This window comes from Haliaeetus albicilla, chromosome 14, assembly GCF_947461875.1.
Source record: "Haliaeetus albicilla chromosome 14, bHalAlb1.1, whole genome shotgun sequence".
Classification (NCBI taxonomy): Eukaryota; Metazoa; Chordata; class Aves; order Accipitriformes; family Accipitridae; genus Haliaeetus; species Haliaeetus albicilla.
The window spans coordinates 13,934,376-13,951,983 of record NC_091496.1 but is presented as its reverse complement, the minus strand read 5'-3'; the positions used below and the strand labels follow the sequence as shown (position 1 = coordinate 13,951,983).

Below are 17,608 nucleotides of genomic sequence, written 5' to 3'. Positions count from 1 at the left end.
AAACTGGTTTAAAACTACTGTCAGTCATTCAGTGTTGATTTTGTGAGGGTATTTCAGATGAAGTCTCTATTGGGCCTTGTATTTACACAATAGCTTCAATAACAATTTGGATAATATAATGCATATGACATGCTCATAATATTGTGGAGGACACCAAGCTGCAGGATGTTTTGAGTACTCTGAAGGACATGGTTAAAACTGAAGTTGTTTTTTGGGTGGGTTTTTTCCAGTTTTCAAAATCATCAGTAGACTATGCTGCAGAATTCTGTACTTCAGAAAGAAAGAATGAAACTAAAATACATAATACCTAGATAAGCAGCCACATAGCAGAGAAGTACTGACTTACAAGGATCAGACACTAAATGTCAGTAATGGCATACATTTTGTTTTGGATCTATTAATTCACAGCATTTGTATGTAGAACAGTGACTGTTATGCTTTGCTTGGTGCTGATAAGATTCCATCTAGGGTGTGGGGTGGGGGATAAAAAAAATTAGACACACCTGCCCGAAGACACTTTGGAGAGTCTTGCCTGATTTCAAAACATCTCAACAGCATTGTTCTATGAAGAAAGCATTTAAAAATAGACCAGAAAAAGAAGACTGAGACAACACTGTAACAAGTTTTCATGTATTTTTAGAAAAGGGTGACTGGTTTCTGTCAGCTATCAAAGCAACGGATAAGAGATCAATTTTAATTATTGAAAAGATAATATTTGAAAAACTTACTTTTAGGCTGCAGAACATGGAGAGGGATATCTAGACATCTTTGTTGTTGAGCTTAGAAAACACACATGTCAGAAATACTTAGAACAGACTAGTCTAAGTTCTTGTCAGAAGAGAAAGGTGGGATCTGTAAATTCTTAGGGTCTGACCTAGCCTTTATTTTTCTTTGTTTAATACAGAAGCAGAAAAAAATTAAATCATGAAAAGTGGCAAAACATTAAGTGATTGTAATGTAACTTGCTTATTACAAAACAGTGGTTTTAGAGCAGTGGGAAGGAGAAAGGGAAGTTCACTGTCAATGCGGCAATTGTCAGGGTTCTGACTGGGAATCATGCCAACTTCTATTTCTGCCTTAACTGTATTCCTGATGAGTTAAAACTACCTCTGTAGATAAATTAGATATATACAGATTTACCCCTGTATTGCTCAGGGCATAGAGATGTTTTATTTTCGAGGTCATGTTTTTCTTGCAGTTTTAGCTATTTGCAAAGTTGCCTACTGAAAATAAATATCTATTAAATTACAGAAAAAGAAGAGAGTAATATTTTATTAAGAGCAGAGTGGGTATATTAACTTAGAAAGATGAAGCATATGGTAACAGTTGAGGTAATACAGCTCTTAAAAATGGTACAAGGTGGAAAACTTCTTTTCTAGCCTTTATGCCTGACACCTTTTTTCCTTTATGATGCAGTGTTCAGGAAGTTCTTGTAGTCTCATCTTAGTATGAAGTGTTTTCTGGTATGTTTTATGTTCATCAGTGAAACTTCTGGATTTTTTACAGTGATGTTTATATGTATTCCACTTCATTTTTAATTAACTCTGGATTGCTGACTAAAACTTTATGGGGGCTAACTCAACAGAAGCATTTATTCCAATGATGTTCCAGTTGCAGAGAAAAAGAGTAAAGCTCTCAAAGGAAAGCAGGCTCAAGGGCTGCTGCAGAGCAGGAAGCTTTTGTAAAAATGTAGACTTTTTTTTTTATAAAGATGAGAATGTTGAATTGCAGTTGCAGATGATATTTGACTCAAAATACTTTGAAAAATATGTATGCTTTCCTTAAAGTGGCAATTTTAAAGAAAGATAAAATCCTTTCCATTTTTTTCAGTGTAGAAACCTTGCACAGTTGTTAACTACACTGCAGTTTGGCTAAATGGAATGGATATACTAAGCATATGAGAATGTAGTTTTAGAGTATGTTCCATGCAGGTAAGGTGAAAAAACATAGGCTGAGTAACTTTAACATGCAGTTTTCATTGAAAATACTAATTTTGTAGTAAGCCAATGATAGTTTGGTATTGTTTTTATTTAGTATTTTCTAAGATTTGCAGCACCCATTTAGTAGATATCAGATTAATAAAATGTAAATGTCTGATCTCTAATTGCTAAATCTTTAACATGCCATTTTATAGAGGTATTTATTCAACAACTGTAAATACTTAAGGCAACAAAAATTTTGACATTGAGAATAATATTTTGATTCACTTTAGTCATCCATTTAAAATGTTCACTGTACGTATGAAAGTTTTCAAGTTTTAAACTATTCCTCCCCCTTTGTGTACATGTACCAGCTGTACGCTGGTTTCTCAGTACTAATTAAGCTATTGCTTTTATCTTTCTTGTGTTAAAAAAAAAAACCACACAAAAAACCTGTCATGCTCTATATTAAAGACATTGCGTTCTCTTTTGTAGTAACTGATCTGTGCCTAGTAATATGGTAGTATTCAGTATTTTTTATGGTTGTTTTACTGTTTGCTTGTTGGGAGTTTTGTAGCATATAATTCCCAAGATTATGTATTTTCATCAGGTTGGTCTGTTTTTTTAAAAAATCACTACTGTGTTAATATTCTCACAACTTGCTCTTTCACTTCTTTATCGGGGTGATGCAACAAAGATGCCAGTTTCTGAGCAAATGGGGTAGAGTCCCTGCAGAGCGTGGAGAAAATTGAATGTTCACTGTATTGGTCCTGAATCATGGTGCCATCTTCATTGTTCATATTCTTTTTCAAGTTTGCTGCAAACACCAGGGCTCTGAGCAGAATATCTCGGTTTATACAGTTGTCAAAAAGCAACAGCAGTGATGGCACCTAGGACATTCAAGAAATAATCCATACTTAATCACCAGCAGTAAAAGTACATGTAACTAAATCTAACTTAAAAAAAAAAAAAAGAAAAAAATCTGCACCTAAACCATCTAAAACAGAAACCCTATGAAATACCAGAACTCCACATGTTGTGAAAGCATGCCAGAAACTTGCACTGCATGCACATTTCCTCTTTAGAAAAGACTGGCTTGTGCATCACAGGCTAATAAATGCTTTGTACTTTAAATCTCCAAAATGTGGCTGTCTGGAAAATTCCCGTTTGGAAGAGAGGGTCTGCTTTCCTTCTCAATAATGTTGCTTTGCCCTCTGCAGTCGTCTGAATGTTTTTATGTTAGCACATCTAATAAATGAGAAAAGGATACACTTTTAACAGAGAACTGAATGTTTAGTTAACTTAATCTTGTTTTAATAATGAAAAGCTGGTAGTAGCTACTCTAGATTTGCTCATGGCAGATAGCTCAAAAATAAAAGTCACTGCATCTTTTAAGAAACTTACTTTGGGGAGGGGGAGGAGGATGCAGCATCGTTCCAGTCCCTGACTCTCTGTTTTGGTGTGAGAAAAGGATATAGCTGAAATAAACTTGTATGCCAAGGCCAGCAATAGCAAATGTCAGATAGACTTCTCCATGAAGATGTAAGTAAATGCACAGGGAAAGTTCACTTACAGTGCTTAGAGACAACAGTTTTATGGCTGCATTTGAGGAAAGATGTGGGGATTTCAGTGGAATGTGGTCATCTTGGGTACAGTATGTTAGCTTATAGAAACAGCTGTTGAGAAGGATGATTTACAGTACTGGTTGTGTTTGATGTTTGTACCTGGTCTTCAATCTATATACTGACTGCATGTCTAGAAAGGAGGTTTTGGGGTTGTTTTTGAAACTCATCAGGGTACCTTTATTACATACAAAAGTTCACAGTACTACCCCTTTGGTGGAAAGGGAAGGTGAGAACAGGCTTCTGCAAGTTGTTGCTGATTATTTGGAATGGTACATAGAAGTATGGCCAACTGTCTTCAAGCGCATAGACCCTGTGACTCTCCCTCTGCAAGTACAGTATCTGTATTACACTACACTCTGGAAGAAAGCTAGCCTGTGAAAGAATGTACACTTCTAGCTACTACTAATAACCAGGTACTGCCTAGAACTTTACTCTGGAGTTGCATATATACTTCTAATATGGTAAAATTTTTCTAATGCCTGCACATATCTACACATATACATGTGTATAAATGCTAAAAATATAATGAAACAGCAAGAACCTTACTTTTGCTCTGAGAAGATGTCTTGTCATGGCTGGGTTTGCAGATAAGTTCACAAGTACTTTCAAAACTTGAATCTGAAGTGAGGAACATATAAGTTCATTGCAAACAGTAAGTACAGCAATAATGGGTACCAATAATGTCAGTGTTTACTTGGAGAGGAAAAGGTAAAATGGGTGAAATAACCTCTTGAGAGTTGTGCACTTTAGTCTTTGGTATAGGAAAAAACAGACCTTATGGAGTCACTAGCACGTATGTACTAACTACTGACGTTTTAGAAGCAAATTCAGTTTAACTTAAACATCAAAGTAAGGCAAGATCTATCAACAACTCACAGTAGGCAAAATACGGAGTATTTTTAAAATAGACAGAGGATGGTTAAGCACTGTATTTAAAATGTGATCAGAAGCATATACAAATACACTTTTGTACTTTCCTGGACCTTGTGACTCTAATCTTTTAACTAAACACTAGGAAAAGGCCAAGTGTTACTTACAGTACGTCAGTGAAATACGTCTGCTAAGTTTAATGGAAATTTGTGTTTTGGAAAACTGGTATGATCTGATAGAGCAACTGAGTACATTGATATCGATGGTACTGTGACATCTTGCATAAATCCTGAATTTGGTCCCCAACTGAAGCTTTTATTTTCTTTCAATATTATAATAATTCAAAAATAAGCACAGTTTCCTATTGCAGTCACTAGGGTTGCAAGAGATGCAATAAGCGTAAGGGAACAGAAGTCCATAACTTAGGTTATCACTGCTTGGCATGTTTCCCTAGAAAGATTCGTGCATCAGTGAAGCCTTTCACATGCAGATTCTCCTTGCTCTGTGATGCAGTAGCAATGTTTAGCAAGCAGAAGAGAATTCTGGAGTTGCTATAGCAAAGGCATAGGACAATAGCAGTGCACACAGCACTGCTTTAGTAGAGCTCTAGCGCAATGGTTCCATTATCAAGATTCCCTTTCTCCCCTCTTTCTGAATTTACATTGAGAAAGTAATATAGATCCATATTTTATGCACTATCTGCTATTATTAATGAATATTAGACTGTGCTTAGAAAATCAAAACCATTTTACAAAAACAGTAAAAAGGAGACAAAGCGGCTTCATAAATGGTTTGTAACAATACACTACCAGGTACCTGTGTCCTTTCAGTTCCTTCTGAAAGCAAATGAAGCAAGCATGGAATTGAGTTTATCATCTTATTGTGGTAGTCACTGGTAACAGACATATTTGTCAACAATCTGAGTCCAGCTAGCTGCAGATCAGAGTTCAGGGGAGCTGACTCAACGTTCCTACAAACTTGCACAATATATACCTGGGGAAAAAGGGAAGCAGAAAAAAAGAAAAGGCATTTTTTGACACAAGCAGATTTTCTATTCATGAATAGGATCAGTGGTCTAGCTACAGTAGTGTAAATACCTCTTGAACACTGCTGGCTGAATACATAACCTGATCAAGGTTCTTGGAAACAAGTACTTTTTTGTTTTGAATATATTCAAACATTCTATTGGCATGATAGAAGCAGATGTTACAGCGTTATGCTCACTAACCTTCCTGAAGCACAAATTGCTCTGAAAACCCAAATTCCTTTGACTCCATCTCAGAAGTGGCACAGCTGCTTTAAGGAGTTATTTAAAAAATCACTTACAGCAACTAACATCATCTTAAATGTTAAAAACAAGTTAAGGGCAAGTCTTGGAATAAAATCCTTTCTTCTAACTGTGTGGCCCATTCACTGGAGCACTCCTCAGGAGCAGTGATGACAACTGACATTAACAACTATTATTTACCAAATTTTCTTCTGGATGACAGTATACAGCAAATCTTGGAGTCTTAACTAAGAAAAAAATTACTTTGCCTTTACCAAAGGAGTTGTTTTCTACCTATATGCCTATATAAATATCTGCTGTTGGCAAGCACTACTTTAAAAAAAGTTGCTCAGCACTAGAGATGCTGCAAACTACAACATACAGTCAAACTGCCTTTTTCTCAAGCTGAAGAAAAGACTAGTAAAAATCTTCAAATCTGCATCAGCTCACTGCTTGGACACTTCTTGATCTATTGATTAATCTGATAATGTCAAAGTGGATGCTTTTTTGATGGTTGGTCCTTTCACATCCATAGCATCTACTATATTTACCAGCGGGACTTATTTTTACATATTATTCTTTTAAAATGGAAGTATCACCCTGAAAAATTGGTCTTATACAAACGCAGGGGATCAATTACTGTTTTATTCTCCCTTGCCTAAGGAGTAATGCTAAGTTCACTCTGCAATCCATCCTATGAAACAACCACTGCTGATGTTCTAGGCATGTTTAGAACTAATCTTGCCTCACATAATTTTAGTACAAACTTAGCAGCACAATCTCTGTTTAACAGCATTTGGTGAAAGCTGAACACAAACTGCCTAGTTTCCTAACTGTCTTAAAAAAAAGTAAGTGCCAGTGATGCAATGCATTTTTAAGTTATCCTTTTGGCCTTAGGACGCACAGATCATCCAGATCTGCTGACTCGTATGGCTAACATCAAAACATTTTGGCATCCTGGCTTATATTTAACAAATATGCTGAAAGCCCTATACTATCTCCTGTGTCTCAATTACTTTGATTTTTCCCTTTAAGAAACTTACCTGTATCTCTTCCTGATTTTTAATATTCATACTCAAATTATTAAGTGCATTTAGTGCTTTTTCTTTAACTTTGGGAACGCAATCCGAGAGCATCCCTCCAATAACAGAAAGGCCACCCAAATTTCGGATTATGTCCTGAAATATAAAACAGATATTTAATAAGATTTTTAAAAATTTAAATTAAATGCTGAAGGCTTTCCTCAAAGTTTCCATTTTAACGCAAATGGATGTGTGAATGAAGACTTCCAGAACAGACTACTCTGTTTGAAGAGAGAGTGTTAGTAGATATTGCTTTATTGCTTCCATTGAAATTAAGGATAGTCCTGCTTAGGGCCAAAGTATTATTTGACATTATTTGACAATGGCACAACACCTTTAGTTTTAACATCTGGCCTGCAGAGCATGCTTAAAGCATTTTAGATTATAAAGAATCAAAGGTAACCACTGCATAATGACTTTATAGAATAGCTGAGCCAGGCCACAGTACCTAAAAGTCCTGACTGAACAGAACAGAATTTCAAGATAACAGCTTTATACGAGTAGAACTTCCAAAACTTCTTCTTTTCCATTACATTTGGTTTTTTTTTTAAATCTTTTTCACGTAGACTCTATCACTGAAAAAACCCCATGTACTGTTTTCAAGTAAATGAAAAATGGGCCAACGGGCCTTGGGATTCAGATATGTTCTGTTCTGAGAGATTTCTATAAAGAAAACAGTTTTGAGAAGCCAAAATAGACAGCTGTCCTAAGTACCATGCAAAAAGGACAAAAAAAAAAAAAAAAAAAAGGGTGGGACCCTGGAGGTTAAACCTTTACAAAGGCATGAAAATCTGCATCAAGCTCAAAGCTTTTCTGCATCGTATTTCCAATTGATTCGAAGAGACCTGGAGAGTTGGAAAGTTGCTAAGATGTAAGTATCATACAACTTTGTAAAGATAAAAAATTAGTTTAAATGATCTCAGTAAATTTCAGACCTCATCCTGAAAGAATTTAGCCCTTCTCCAATTCAACCCTTTCATTAACATTACATAACTGTAAGCAACAAAAGATACATTTACAGCATTTTTAAAATATAGAGCTCTGTACAGACTTTTAAGTTGTACAAACGTTAAGCTTAGGCAAATTCTGTGAAGCTGGTAAATTATATTATTTGGGCTAGCAGAAATTAAAACAGAGACATAAAATAGGCTTTAGAACACAAGCTATCCTAGCTCTCAGTCCTGTGTCACTCTTCAGCAAAACAGCACCTCTCGTCTTCCATTACAACTGGTATTGAAACACTGTTGTTTTTTACAGAACAATACTTACTTGATTTACAGAGAAGGCGGCACTGTTGCTGAGAGTGATTAAAGCTTGCTCTTGAATTAATGGATCATCTGTGGCCTGGAGCAAATGAATAAGTTTCTGTAGAGCATCCTCATCCACTGCATGGGTTGATGCTGGTGGACTGTTGTCTGTCACTGCTTAAAAATGAAATACTTGATACCAAGTTTGAGACATTTCACTTAATTACCAGTTAACGTTTTTTACAAAGCTGAGGTTTAGCTCTCAGTTGTAGGATGTGTTGTTTTAAGTTTGATTGTACCCAATCGTCATATCATGGCAAAAAGACTGTTTTACAACAGCGAGATTTCCAGCCTTTCCCTCACCTGGAGTCCTCTGCCTGCCTCTTTTCAAAGTAGAAAATAAAAGGAATACATAGTAACAGCTTGAGGTGTATTAACCTCCGGTTAACCAACAGCAAACCTCCCCTTCAAAATTATTAGGAATATTCACCAAACATGTTAACTTTTTTCCTTGTGTTCCCTGAAATGAAATGTGGAAATCTGTCTGGACACTGTAGGAAAACAAAACTTCTGACTTGCAGACTGCTACTTCCAGAAATTATGATAATGACGTTTTGCTAGAACCCTGAGGTCCTTTGACAAAGTAACAGCCCCAATGTTAAGAACACTGCCGATGACGCGTCACTCAACCGAGGAAGGCTGTTTCTGAGTCAGGATGATGTTATGGAGTACCTGGCTTTCATAAAAGGGTGACACAAATGCCATCAAAGACCATTTTCAGCCAGGTTGGAGGCAGAACTGTTTAGCTAGCTGAATACCCTGAAGACCCGATCTATGACTACTGCACTAGTCAGCAATGACTCGAGATGACTTCTGAGAAGCTAACCAGTCCTTTATAATTCCACATATTTGCTTCCACTATCTCACCAGGCAAACACACCATGGTATTCTTCGGCGAGGTCAAAGTTAATTATGATGATCCAAGACCTAGCTTGAAAAACAAAATCCTTTTTTATCCTCGTCTAAAGACTTTGTTTAGCTTTGAATTACAGGGGGGACACAAATAACTTTAATAACAGAACAGCAAATCAGCCCAGTAAGTAAATACACTGATTGGACGTACGCTTTAAGGGGTGCAAAAAAAAAAAAAAGAAAAAAACTTAGGCCTTTGTAAAAATCAAACGTGCTCTAGCGTCCTCGGAACGCGTCGCATGGCTGCCAGAGGGCCGAGAGGCAGGACCGCGGTACCCCCTCTCACGGGGAGCAGGTCCACCTCCGAGGCCGCAGGCGGGCAGCAGCCCGGAGCCGCGCTCCAGGGGCGCGGGCAGCCGCCCCCGGGCTCCGCCACAGCTGCGCGGACCTGCTCCGCGCCCACCGGCACAGCGGAGGCCCGGCCGGGGCCCGCTCGGCCCGCAGGCAGGCAGCGGCGCGCCGGCCCTCCCGCCCCGCCCCTCACCTGAGGGCTGCCCCCGCCGGCCGCCCGCCGCCAGCCGCCACAGGCAGTAGCAGGCGCCCGCCCCGAGCAGGACGGCCGCCGCTCTCGCCGCCGCCCGCCGCGGCTCCCCCATTTCCCCCGGCGGCGGCAGCGCCCCTGCCCGCGCCGCCCGCCCGCCCGCGGAAGCCGCCGCCCCATCCGGCGCGGCTCAGCTCAGCGCCGGCCCCGCTTCCCTTCCCTCCCGCAGCCGGGCCCTGGGGCCCGCGGCTCTGCCGGGGGTGCCGAGGGAGCCCCCGGCCCTGCCGGGGCGCAGCGAAGCGCAAACCCGCGTAGCGGCGACGGGGCGCAGCTCGTGTTTTGGAGGAAAAAAAAACCAGCCCGCGCCCCCGAGCCCGTCTGAGCACCGCGTACCGGAACAGGCCTCCCCTTCGGGAAGGCTGCTGCAGCCGGGTACCTGGGAGGGAAATAAAGATGCGCCTTTTGTATAGCTACCGAGCTGTTTGTAAAGACACTAATTAGGCCACACACAACCTCCCTAAAAAAACCCAACCAAACCACAACTATTTAAAGTTTTAACAAAGCACGGCAATGTATTAAAAATACAGATGCTGAAAACATTTGCCTCGGGGGCGCGTGTACCTGCCGGCCAAACCCTCACCGCGCTTGTTGGCTTTACATACGAACGCAGGGCCACGGTTTCTCAGCCGCTGCCCTTTCGGACACCTAAGACCTGCAAACGTGCTGGGCCTCCGTGGTGCACGCTGGCAGCAGCAGGGAACGCCGGTAGCGCTTAGCTCGGCTGAAAACCGGGCCGAAGCACTGGCAAGGAAACCCGGGTAGCGCGGGGCTGGGAGGGCTCTCCGGGACCGCTCGGAGCAGTAATGGGCAGACACCCCTCTCTCTGCCTCCGGGTGCATGAAAGCCTTTCCAGCGCTCCTCGCCCCACGCGATGGGGGAGCGGGGGGCAGGCTGGGGCGGACAGGGGTGCGTAGCTGTCCGCGGGGCAGGGACGGGGTGCCCGTCCCAGCCGGCTGCAGGTGCCGCGCAGGGCGCCGGCGGAGCGCGGCAGTGGGGACGGCCGGGCACCTCGGCCCGGGCAGCTCCAGGCCGCGGGCCCGTTGCTACGCGACCGCCGCCGCTGCGCCCAGCGCCGCCATGGCGTCCCTCGGGACCGCGAGCCCCGAGCTCCGCGCTTACTTCAGCCGCCACAACCTCCTCCACGTCTACGAGGTAACGGCGGCAGACCCCACCGGGGGGGGGGGGGCGGCGGGAAACGGCCCCCTCCTTACCCCCCGGGACCCGCAGGCAGCTCAGCCGCCCGCGCCGGCCCTGCGCCGGCCCGCGCCCCCGCTGTCCGAGCAGGCGCCGCGGCTGGCGGGCGGGAAGGGTGGGGGGGGGGGGTCGCCCCGCGCCATGGCAGGCGCTGAGGGGAGCACGTCGCCGCGCGGTGTGTGGGAGGCAGCCTCCTCGGCCGCCCCTGGCCCTCCGCCACCCGGCCGGTCGTCCTAGGTGGTCGGCAGCCTGGTCCCCACTGGAGCCGGTGGGACCACAGACTCGCCCGGTAGCATCCGTGGGAGGGAGGCGACCCCCCGCCGCGAAGTGTGTCGTCCCCCTCCCCCCCTTGCCCCTCAGCAGTGCCCGGGTGCCGGGTCCCTCAGCGTTGGCCAGGGTCTTTTACACCCCTAACGCTGCTCTCTGCTGCTGTGGGCCGTGGTTTCGTTCTTCTGTTAATAGCTCGCTTCAAGCGATTTGTGAAAAATGTAAACATAGGAACAAGATGGAACAAGGTAATTCTGCTTCTTAATCCATGTTTAAACTCAACCCATGACTGAAATGAAGGCAAGCGCAGTGAACTGCACCAGCACCTCCCCTAGATTTGCTTAAGTTCTTCAGTTTTTACAGAAGTACCTCTACGTGTCAGCTGGACACTTCCCTCCTTTTTGAGCGCTACGGGTACAACCTGTAGTTTTTAATGGCCTGTCAAAGGTAAGGATGGCAGTGGACCATGTTTCAGATATTGGTGGATTAGATATTTATTGGCCCAGGAGTAAATAAACCTCGTGAAATGTTGGAGAGTAAAATTGTTTGTCATAACGTGAAGGACTGTGGGGGAAGCAGAGTTGGTGGGTTTGCCTTCAGGATTCTTACCTGATTCTCTATTTTTTTAGTTTCCTCCCTGTTTGTCACATTCATCTCAGCCTGTTTCAAAATCTGCAGCAGCTGTTCTTCAGTTTCCTTAAAACAAAGAAAGGCACAATGCACAAATACAAGTTTAAGAGACACCCTGATACTTTTAAGCTACCAAAAATAGACCCCATTTGCAAGCAGCTATTACAGTCAGGATTTCCATGGAAACATTAATAAAGAAATCTTGAGCCAATTAGAATAATTATAGAGCAGCGCTGCCATGCAGACTGAGTACCTCTTCTGAGAGTCTGTCTCTTGATCATTATTTGTTTTTTAAAGCACAGAAAAACAAAAGATAAGATATATTTGTGTGAGGTGTATTTCTTGGTTCAGCACTTCAAAAATAGCTCATATTTACATTTCTAAGCAAAAGTTATAAATACCTTTATAGCAACAGTGGCATTAAGTTAATAAACTAAAAATGAAAGAATTAAGATTAAAAGGAATTTCTTAAAAGAAAGATCCAGTTAAAAATTAGCCTGTGTAAGTTTTTTTATCATTTTTTTTCTTCTTTCTTAGAGGTTGGTGCTTGCTGATATCTAGCCATATTTCTTAATTCATTTTATTACATTTTAATTTCTTTATGAAGTTACAGTATGCTTGGTGTGAAGATAAATGAGATAATACTGGTCCCTGTATTAAGGAACATCAAAGCTAAGCTGAGACCTATGAACATTTATACAGATATTCTCAAAATTAAGGATCTAGAATTCTAAAATGGCCCTTTGTTTAAGTCTTTTTACGATTAGGTTGTGGTTTGGACATGGTCCAAACACAGTTGGAGTCCAAATAATCATGTCCAAATAATTTGGGATTCCCTGCTGTGTCTGAGTTTTTCATTCCTGTCTGATTTCTCTCTTTCAGTTCTCATCCAGATTTACTTCTAAACAGTATCCATAAAAAGTCAGGCAAACTGTAATCCTGCAAACACTATGCATATGATGACTTTCACTGTTGTTAGTAGCTATATTCTTACAAAGTTAAATATGGATAGAGAGCTGGCTTACGATTTTTCTGCTGTATGACCCAAATGCATTTTGCCGTGAAGGATAAATGGCTAAAGTGGTAGGATGAGGAATGGGGTTATGGCTGGAAGAGAGAAGCCTTTGAGGGAAGCCAGGCTTTCTACTCTGGGTTAATGGAAGGCTGAAGCTCACGGCCAGTCCTGGCCTCTTTATGTGTTTCGCACAACCTCCTCTTTTTCTCCTCTTCCCCTCAGGGGAATAGCCGCAACAGACCAGACTTTCTGGGTTGTCTAGAGACAAAGTTGACAACCATTTTGTCAGAGTTTTGCATCAGTTTCATTATCACAGTTAATTTGCTGCTTTGGGGTGCTGCACACCTTGCTAGAACTCCTCCTGGGGATAGCAGGCTTTTACTGTCTTTGCAAAACACATCTGGTTTAAGGGTGTAGTCTCTTATTGCAGGTAGATATGAAATAATAACAATAACAATAATAATATTTAGTATTTATAACACTGCATTGACATTTAAGCAAGGTGTTAATGGAATAGCTGAAATGTATAAATGGTAATGTAACTTGAATATGCAGTGAACAGCACATCTTCAGCACTGGAAGTATGAGGCTGGGAAATAACACACCTCTGTAGCAAAATAACAAAATTCACATTTTTCTTGGTAAATTTTTTTTTTATATTGATCTCACATACTACTTCTTGCAATAGTCATCATCATCGTAATGCTGAGAAACCTAGGTAATGACTCAGGATACTATGTTGTGCTAGGTGCTATACATTTATCAAAAGATGTTTGCTACCCAGATGCCTTATAAGCTGATGGTGAGTCAGCAAGTGGACATAAGGAACACAAATGGGCATGAAATACACAAAGACACTGTGAGATTGATGAGCAGGGAAAGGCAGTAGTCACAACACATCAAAACCAACCATCATCAAGGGCTTTTATCCAGGCTTCACAGAAAAGAGAGTCTTTGTGGAACCTATTTAGTTCATTTTTTTATATTCAACAGGAAAAGATACAGTCTCTTGATTTTAGTAGGTGCTTCTGAAAAGCACCGCGCATTATGAGGGTTTGCAAGAAAACAGCAGGAGCTGTTAACAAAACTACATCTAGGCATCTACTGATTCTGGATAGCTTATGGGGTTTGGGAGAATCATTAAGTTTAAAGCTTGTTACATCTCTAATAAATTACTATTGGGTAGATGCTGTTTTGATTTGTAAGAGTAAGAGAAAATGATGAAACTATGCCACTGAAGAATTTTTGGTAAAAATGACTGTGTTGTGTTTAGGTTACCTGATTTTTGAGGCATAGAACTTAGATATTGAAACTTTTTGCTTTGGAAAACTTTATAGACAAGACATGGATGTTTCTTCGTCCTCTTAGGGAATATTTTCTAAGGCTGATAGTTATCATCCATGCCACCCAGTCATGCTGTCTATTTGGTGTTGGAAATAAATGGAAGTTACTGTTTAGAAAATATCTGTTAACATCAACAAAACTATTGGTCTGTGTACTGAGCTCGTTTCAATGACAAAAAAATGTTATAGCTGAAGAGTTTGTAAAACTTGTTGGATATCAGTATCAAATATTTTATTCAGATGATGACTATGCTGATTCTCAATAGCTCTCTTTCACACATGAATAAGGAATAAGAATATATGTAGCTAGGTATGAATGTATTTTTAACAGTTGCTAAATGTACACAGGAAGGGAGGCTAAAAATGGTTCTTCCATTACTGAGCTTTAAATTGAATGCTGCACAATTTTAGGACTTTTCCTTTGTGAACTTTTAAACAACAGATGAGCTTTTTCAGATTGATGAATAGAAGGAGTTCATATAAAAACTGACTTAAATATTTAATTCTAGCCTGATATCTTAGTTGCAATGCAGCAGTTTTGTTGATTTTATTTTTTTTAATACTTGTTTGGTAGTTGGTTAGCTGGGGGTTGCGATGATGTGTGACTAATGATCATTTGATGTATGAGTATACTTTTAGTTGTTTAATGTTATGAATAAATAAAATTTATAGGGTGAGAAAAATTGTAGGTGGACTCTTTCAGATTGTTGAGAGTCTTGTAGAAGTCTGATAGAAATAGCCAGACTTGTACAGATTTGGCTTAATTGTTTTCAGTTTTATGCCTGGCCCAAGCGTCACTGAAGAGTACCTGAATGAGAATCGCAAGACCAGGTGTTACGATTCCTTCCTTATTTAAGTGTTATAAAGGAATTCTCAAATGCTAAACAGAGGCCTTGCACTCCAATATATGGTTGCATAGTTTGGATTTCCTGAGTTGGAGACCTTTCAGAACATCCAAAGGCAAATAGTTGTTTATGTGTGTTTGAAAAAGTTAAAAAAAAAAAAAAGTAACAAAACTTGAAATAATAAAAAATGGCATTCATATGGCAGACATGTACTGGCTTAATCCAGCAGAGGGAGTAGCCGACCAATGTTGGGATTGGCTTTGGGAAAGCTGTCCCTGCGAAAATTTGTTATGAAAGCCATTTAACTGCCTGTATATTATTTAAAATTATATTATTTGTCATTAATTACAGTGAAAAGTGATGGATTGTAATATTTTATTAATATAGTCAACCATCAGGATATACCTTGCAAGTTACATTTTTGTTGAGAAGATTGAAGAGATGCTAAGGTTGGAATCAATGTGTTGATTAGTGTTATAAATATTCAAGGTGTCTAAACTGAAGACAGTTGCCTTTCATTGTGTCTGCGCATAAAGAAATATTTTTCTTTGCCTTTTCATATTGGTCTTAACTTAGAATCATAGAATGGTTTGGGTTGGAAGGAACCTTCAAAGACCATCAAGTCTAACCCCCCTGCAACGGGCAGGGACATCTTTCACTAGATCAAGTTGCTCAAAGGCCCATCCAGCCTGCCTTTGAACACTTCCAATGATGGGATATCCACAACTTCTGTTCAATAGCCTTCAGAGATCCTTTCGAATTTACATTACTGTCTGATTCTGTTTCTACATTGTATTCTGATTAGCGTGTGGAAAGCCTCTCCAGCATGCAAAAGTTCCCAGGCTGCTCTTTCTACCTGCCTGCCCTACTCTCTGTCTCTACAGAGTCAGGGCCTGCTTGACAGGGTGCTTTTCCTCGCCTCTATGTTGTGCATGGCTTTTGCTCTATATCCATAGCATGGTTTTGATTCGGAGCCTTCCTCTTTTCCCTTGTCCTCCCACCATGCTTCCTGAAAAGGATTCAAGCACATGCTCCACATTAATTTAATAATAGCAAGAGACCATGTCTTGAAAGGAAAGTAGTATTGCATCATCTGAGTTTGTACAGTGAGTAAACCATTATATTATTGTTTTGTCTTGATCGAGCAAACATGCAGCAGTTGCTTCAGATATTTCCTGGTTTTAAAATTTAGTTTTATATTTATATAGACCAGTTGTATTACAGTAATAACAAGTCACAATCAACATGGAGGTTAGAAAATGAAGAAAGTATTTCTATGCACTGAGTGCATAGGTGAAAGGCCATGGTTTGGGAAAATTAAACATAAGTGGATGGTGAGATTGCACAGTCAGAATTTTGGTGATGAGCTTAGAGAGGCCAGAGCAGACTCTGAATGGCAAAATTTAGTTGTGTACCATCGAACTGCACCATGGAGAGTGGTGGTAGTGAAAAGTGGGCAGAGGCAAAGAAAAACAGTTCTCTAAGTGTCAGGGCTGAAAGAAAATCTAAAAAATTCAGATGTTGTTTTTGTGATAACCAATAAAAGCTAGTTTCTTTATAACAGACAGAGGGAAATAGAAACAAGAGAGTGTGTACCAGGACAGCATCTTTTGCCTTAATGTAGGTTAACGTCTAGTTAAAGATACGCAGTCATGTTTTGAAATTTTTACCAGGCACAAAAACTTCTAGTTTATAGTTTTCATTAAATATTCACTTAAATAACTGCAATTTGCCTGTATACTTTTAAAAATTAATGTACTTTGGATGTTCTTGCTGTATGTGAGCTCACAATCCAAAAATAAACAATCTATGTCCTTTAGCTGAAGACAGCTAAAGGACAAATGAGAAAAATGGTTCACTGGTTATTATGCATTATTACTAAAAGATAATGCAAAGTAGTGTGATAACACAATCCTAAAAAGCAAATCTTCTTTTTTAAACTGCATTTTGTTTTAAGTACTGGTTACAAGATCAATTTGTGGCCATGCTTCCCATTCAACATACTCTTTAGTACAAAGGATTAATCTTGTTTTAAATTCTAGTTTTCATTAAGTAAATAAAATTATCCAATCTTCTATATATTGCACATTAAAAGCAATGAAATTCTTAGTAGAAATTGTTAAAGAAATACCACATATTTTATTACTACCCTAAACCCAGTGCTTTTAAGTCTAGCAATTGAACTATGCTGTTACATGCAATATCACCTTTAAAAATTGAATGAAAGGGGAGGTAAGTGACAAAAAGAAATGCTTCTCTTTTACAGTATTTTAAAAGATGCTGGTAATTTTGTGCTTATTTTAATAGTTTCATATCTAGATGCTACTATGCTGTTAACACAAAGGCATTAATTTGCAGTTTCTTTTTGCAGGTGCTGCTTTGTGGTGTAATTGTTATGCGTCCAGAAGATCCACTTAAATTTTTAGAAGAAAAGCTCAGAGAAATAATGGAAAAGGGATTAGATGCTGTCTTATGGTACATACTAAATGATTGTGTGTGTGCTATGTGGTTTATAATATTGAACTTGGACTTTTAAAATATGCTAATGGCACAGCATCTACTGTGTAGACTGCAAGTTAAATGTTAATACTGCTTTTTCTGCAAATATTAATGGCATATGATATTGCAAATACAGTAAGACGATATCTTCTAAAAACATAGAAAATATTTTTATTTTCATATCTGTAGGTTGTTGTTTTTTTTTTTTTCCTACAGAATATCTGATGAATATAACCTCTATTTAATGCTCCTCTTTGTTTAGTTAATATATTAAACCCTTACTTTTGTGGTA

At 40.0% G+C, this 17,608-nt stretch overlaps 2 protein-coding genes across 9 annotated transcripts in view; one reads left to right on the top strand and one right to left on the bottom strand.

Annotated features, from left to right (window-relative positions):
• Window positions 1-2,007: 2,007 nt before the first annotated feature.
• On the bottom strand, window positions 2,008-10,783 carry ARMC10 (armadillo repeat containing 10). 5 transcript variants are annotated; one of them, XM_069801779.1, is made up of 6 exons: window positions 10,643-10,783; window positions 8,033-8,184; window positions 6,725-6,859; window positions 5,231-5,407; window positions 4,091-4,162; window positions 2,008-2,809 (listed from the first exon to the last, which is right to left on the bottom strand). In XM_069801779.1, coding segments are annotated over exons 1-6 (792 nt in total). In that variant the 5' UTR covers window positions 10,644-10,783; the 3' UTR covers window positions 2,008-2,554. The 5 variants fall into 5 exon arrangements, with proteins under 5 accessions (XP_069657880.1, XP_069657876.1, XP_069657878.1 ...); XM_069801775.1 differs by lacking the exon at window positions 10,643-10,783 and adding an exon at window positions 10,122-10,633; XM_069801777.1 differs by lacking the exon at window positions 10,643-10,783 and adding an exon at window positions 9,467-9,620.
• The window catches only part of FBXL13 (F-box and leucine rich repeat protein 13), a 91,764-nt gene continuing 84,723 nt past the window's right edge, over window positions 10,568-17,608 (top strand). For 3 of the 4 annotated variants that reach the window (XM_069801761.1, XM_069801764.1, XM_069801760.1), the window contains exons 1-2: window positions 10,568-10,675; window positions 17,189-17,292. In XM_069801761.1, coding sequence (XP_069657862.1) covers window positions 10,601-10,675; window positions 17,189-17,292 — 179 coding nt within the window. In that variant the 5' untranslated portion in view covers window positions 10,568-10,600. Of the gene's footprint in view, window positions 10,676-10,845; window positions 11,233-17,188; window positions 17,293-17,608 lie in introns of those variants that run through there. The other variant, XM_069801762.1, reaches the window with a different exon arrangement.

Bases quoted from the DNA above. Each gene is read 5' to 3' on its own strand.
- ARMC10 (XM_069801775.1), bottom strand. From the start codon at position 10,362: ATGCACCCGGAGGCAGAGAGAGGGGTGTCTGCCCATTACTGCTCCGAG. The intron at 8,185-10,121 runs GTAAAGCCAACA...ATTTTTAAGCAG, and splicing joins CCGTGGCCCTGCGTTCGTAT to TGACAGACAACAGTCCACCA. The intron at 6,860-8,032 runs GTAAGTATTGTT...TTTATATTTCAG, and splicing joins CCGCCTTCTCTGTAAATCAA to GACATAATCCGAAATTTGGG.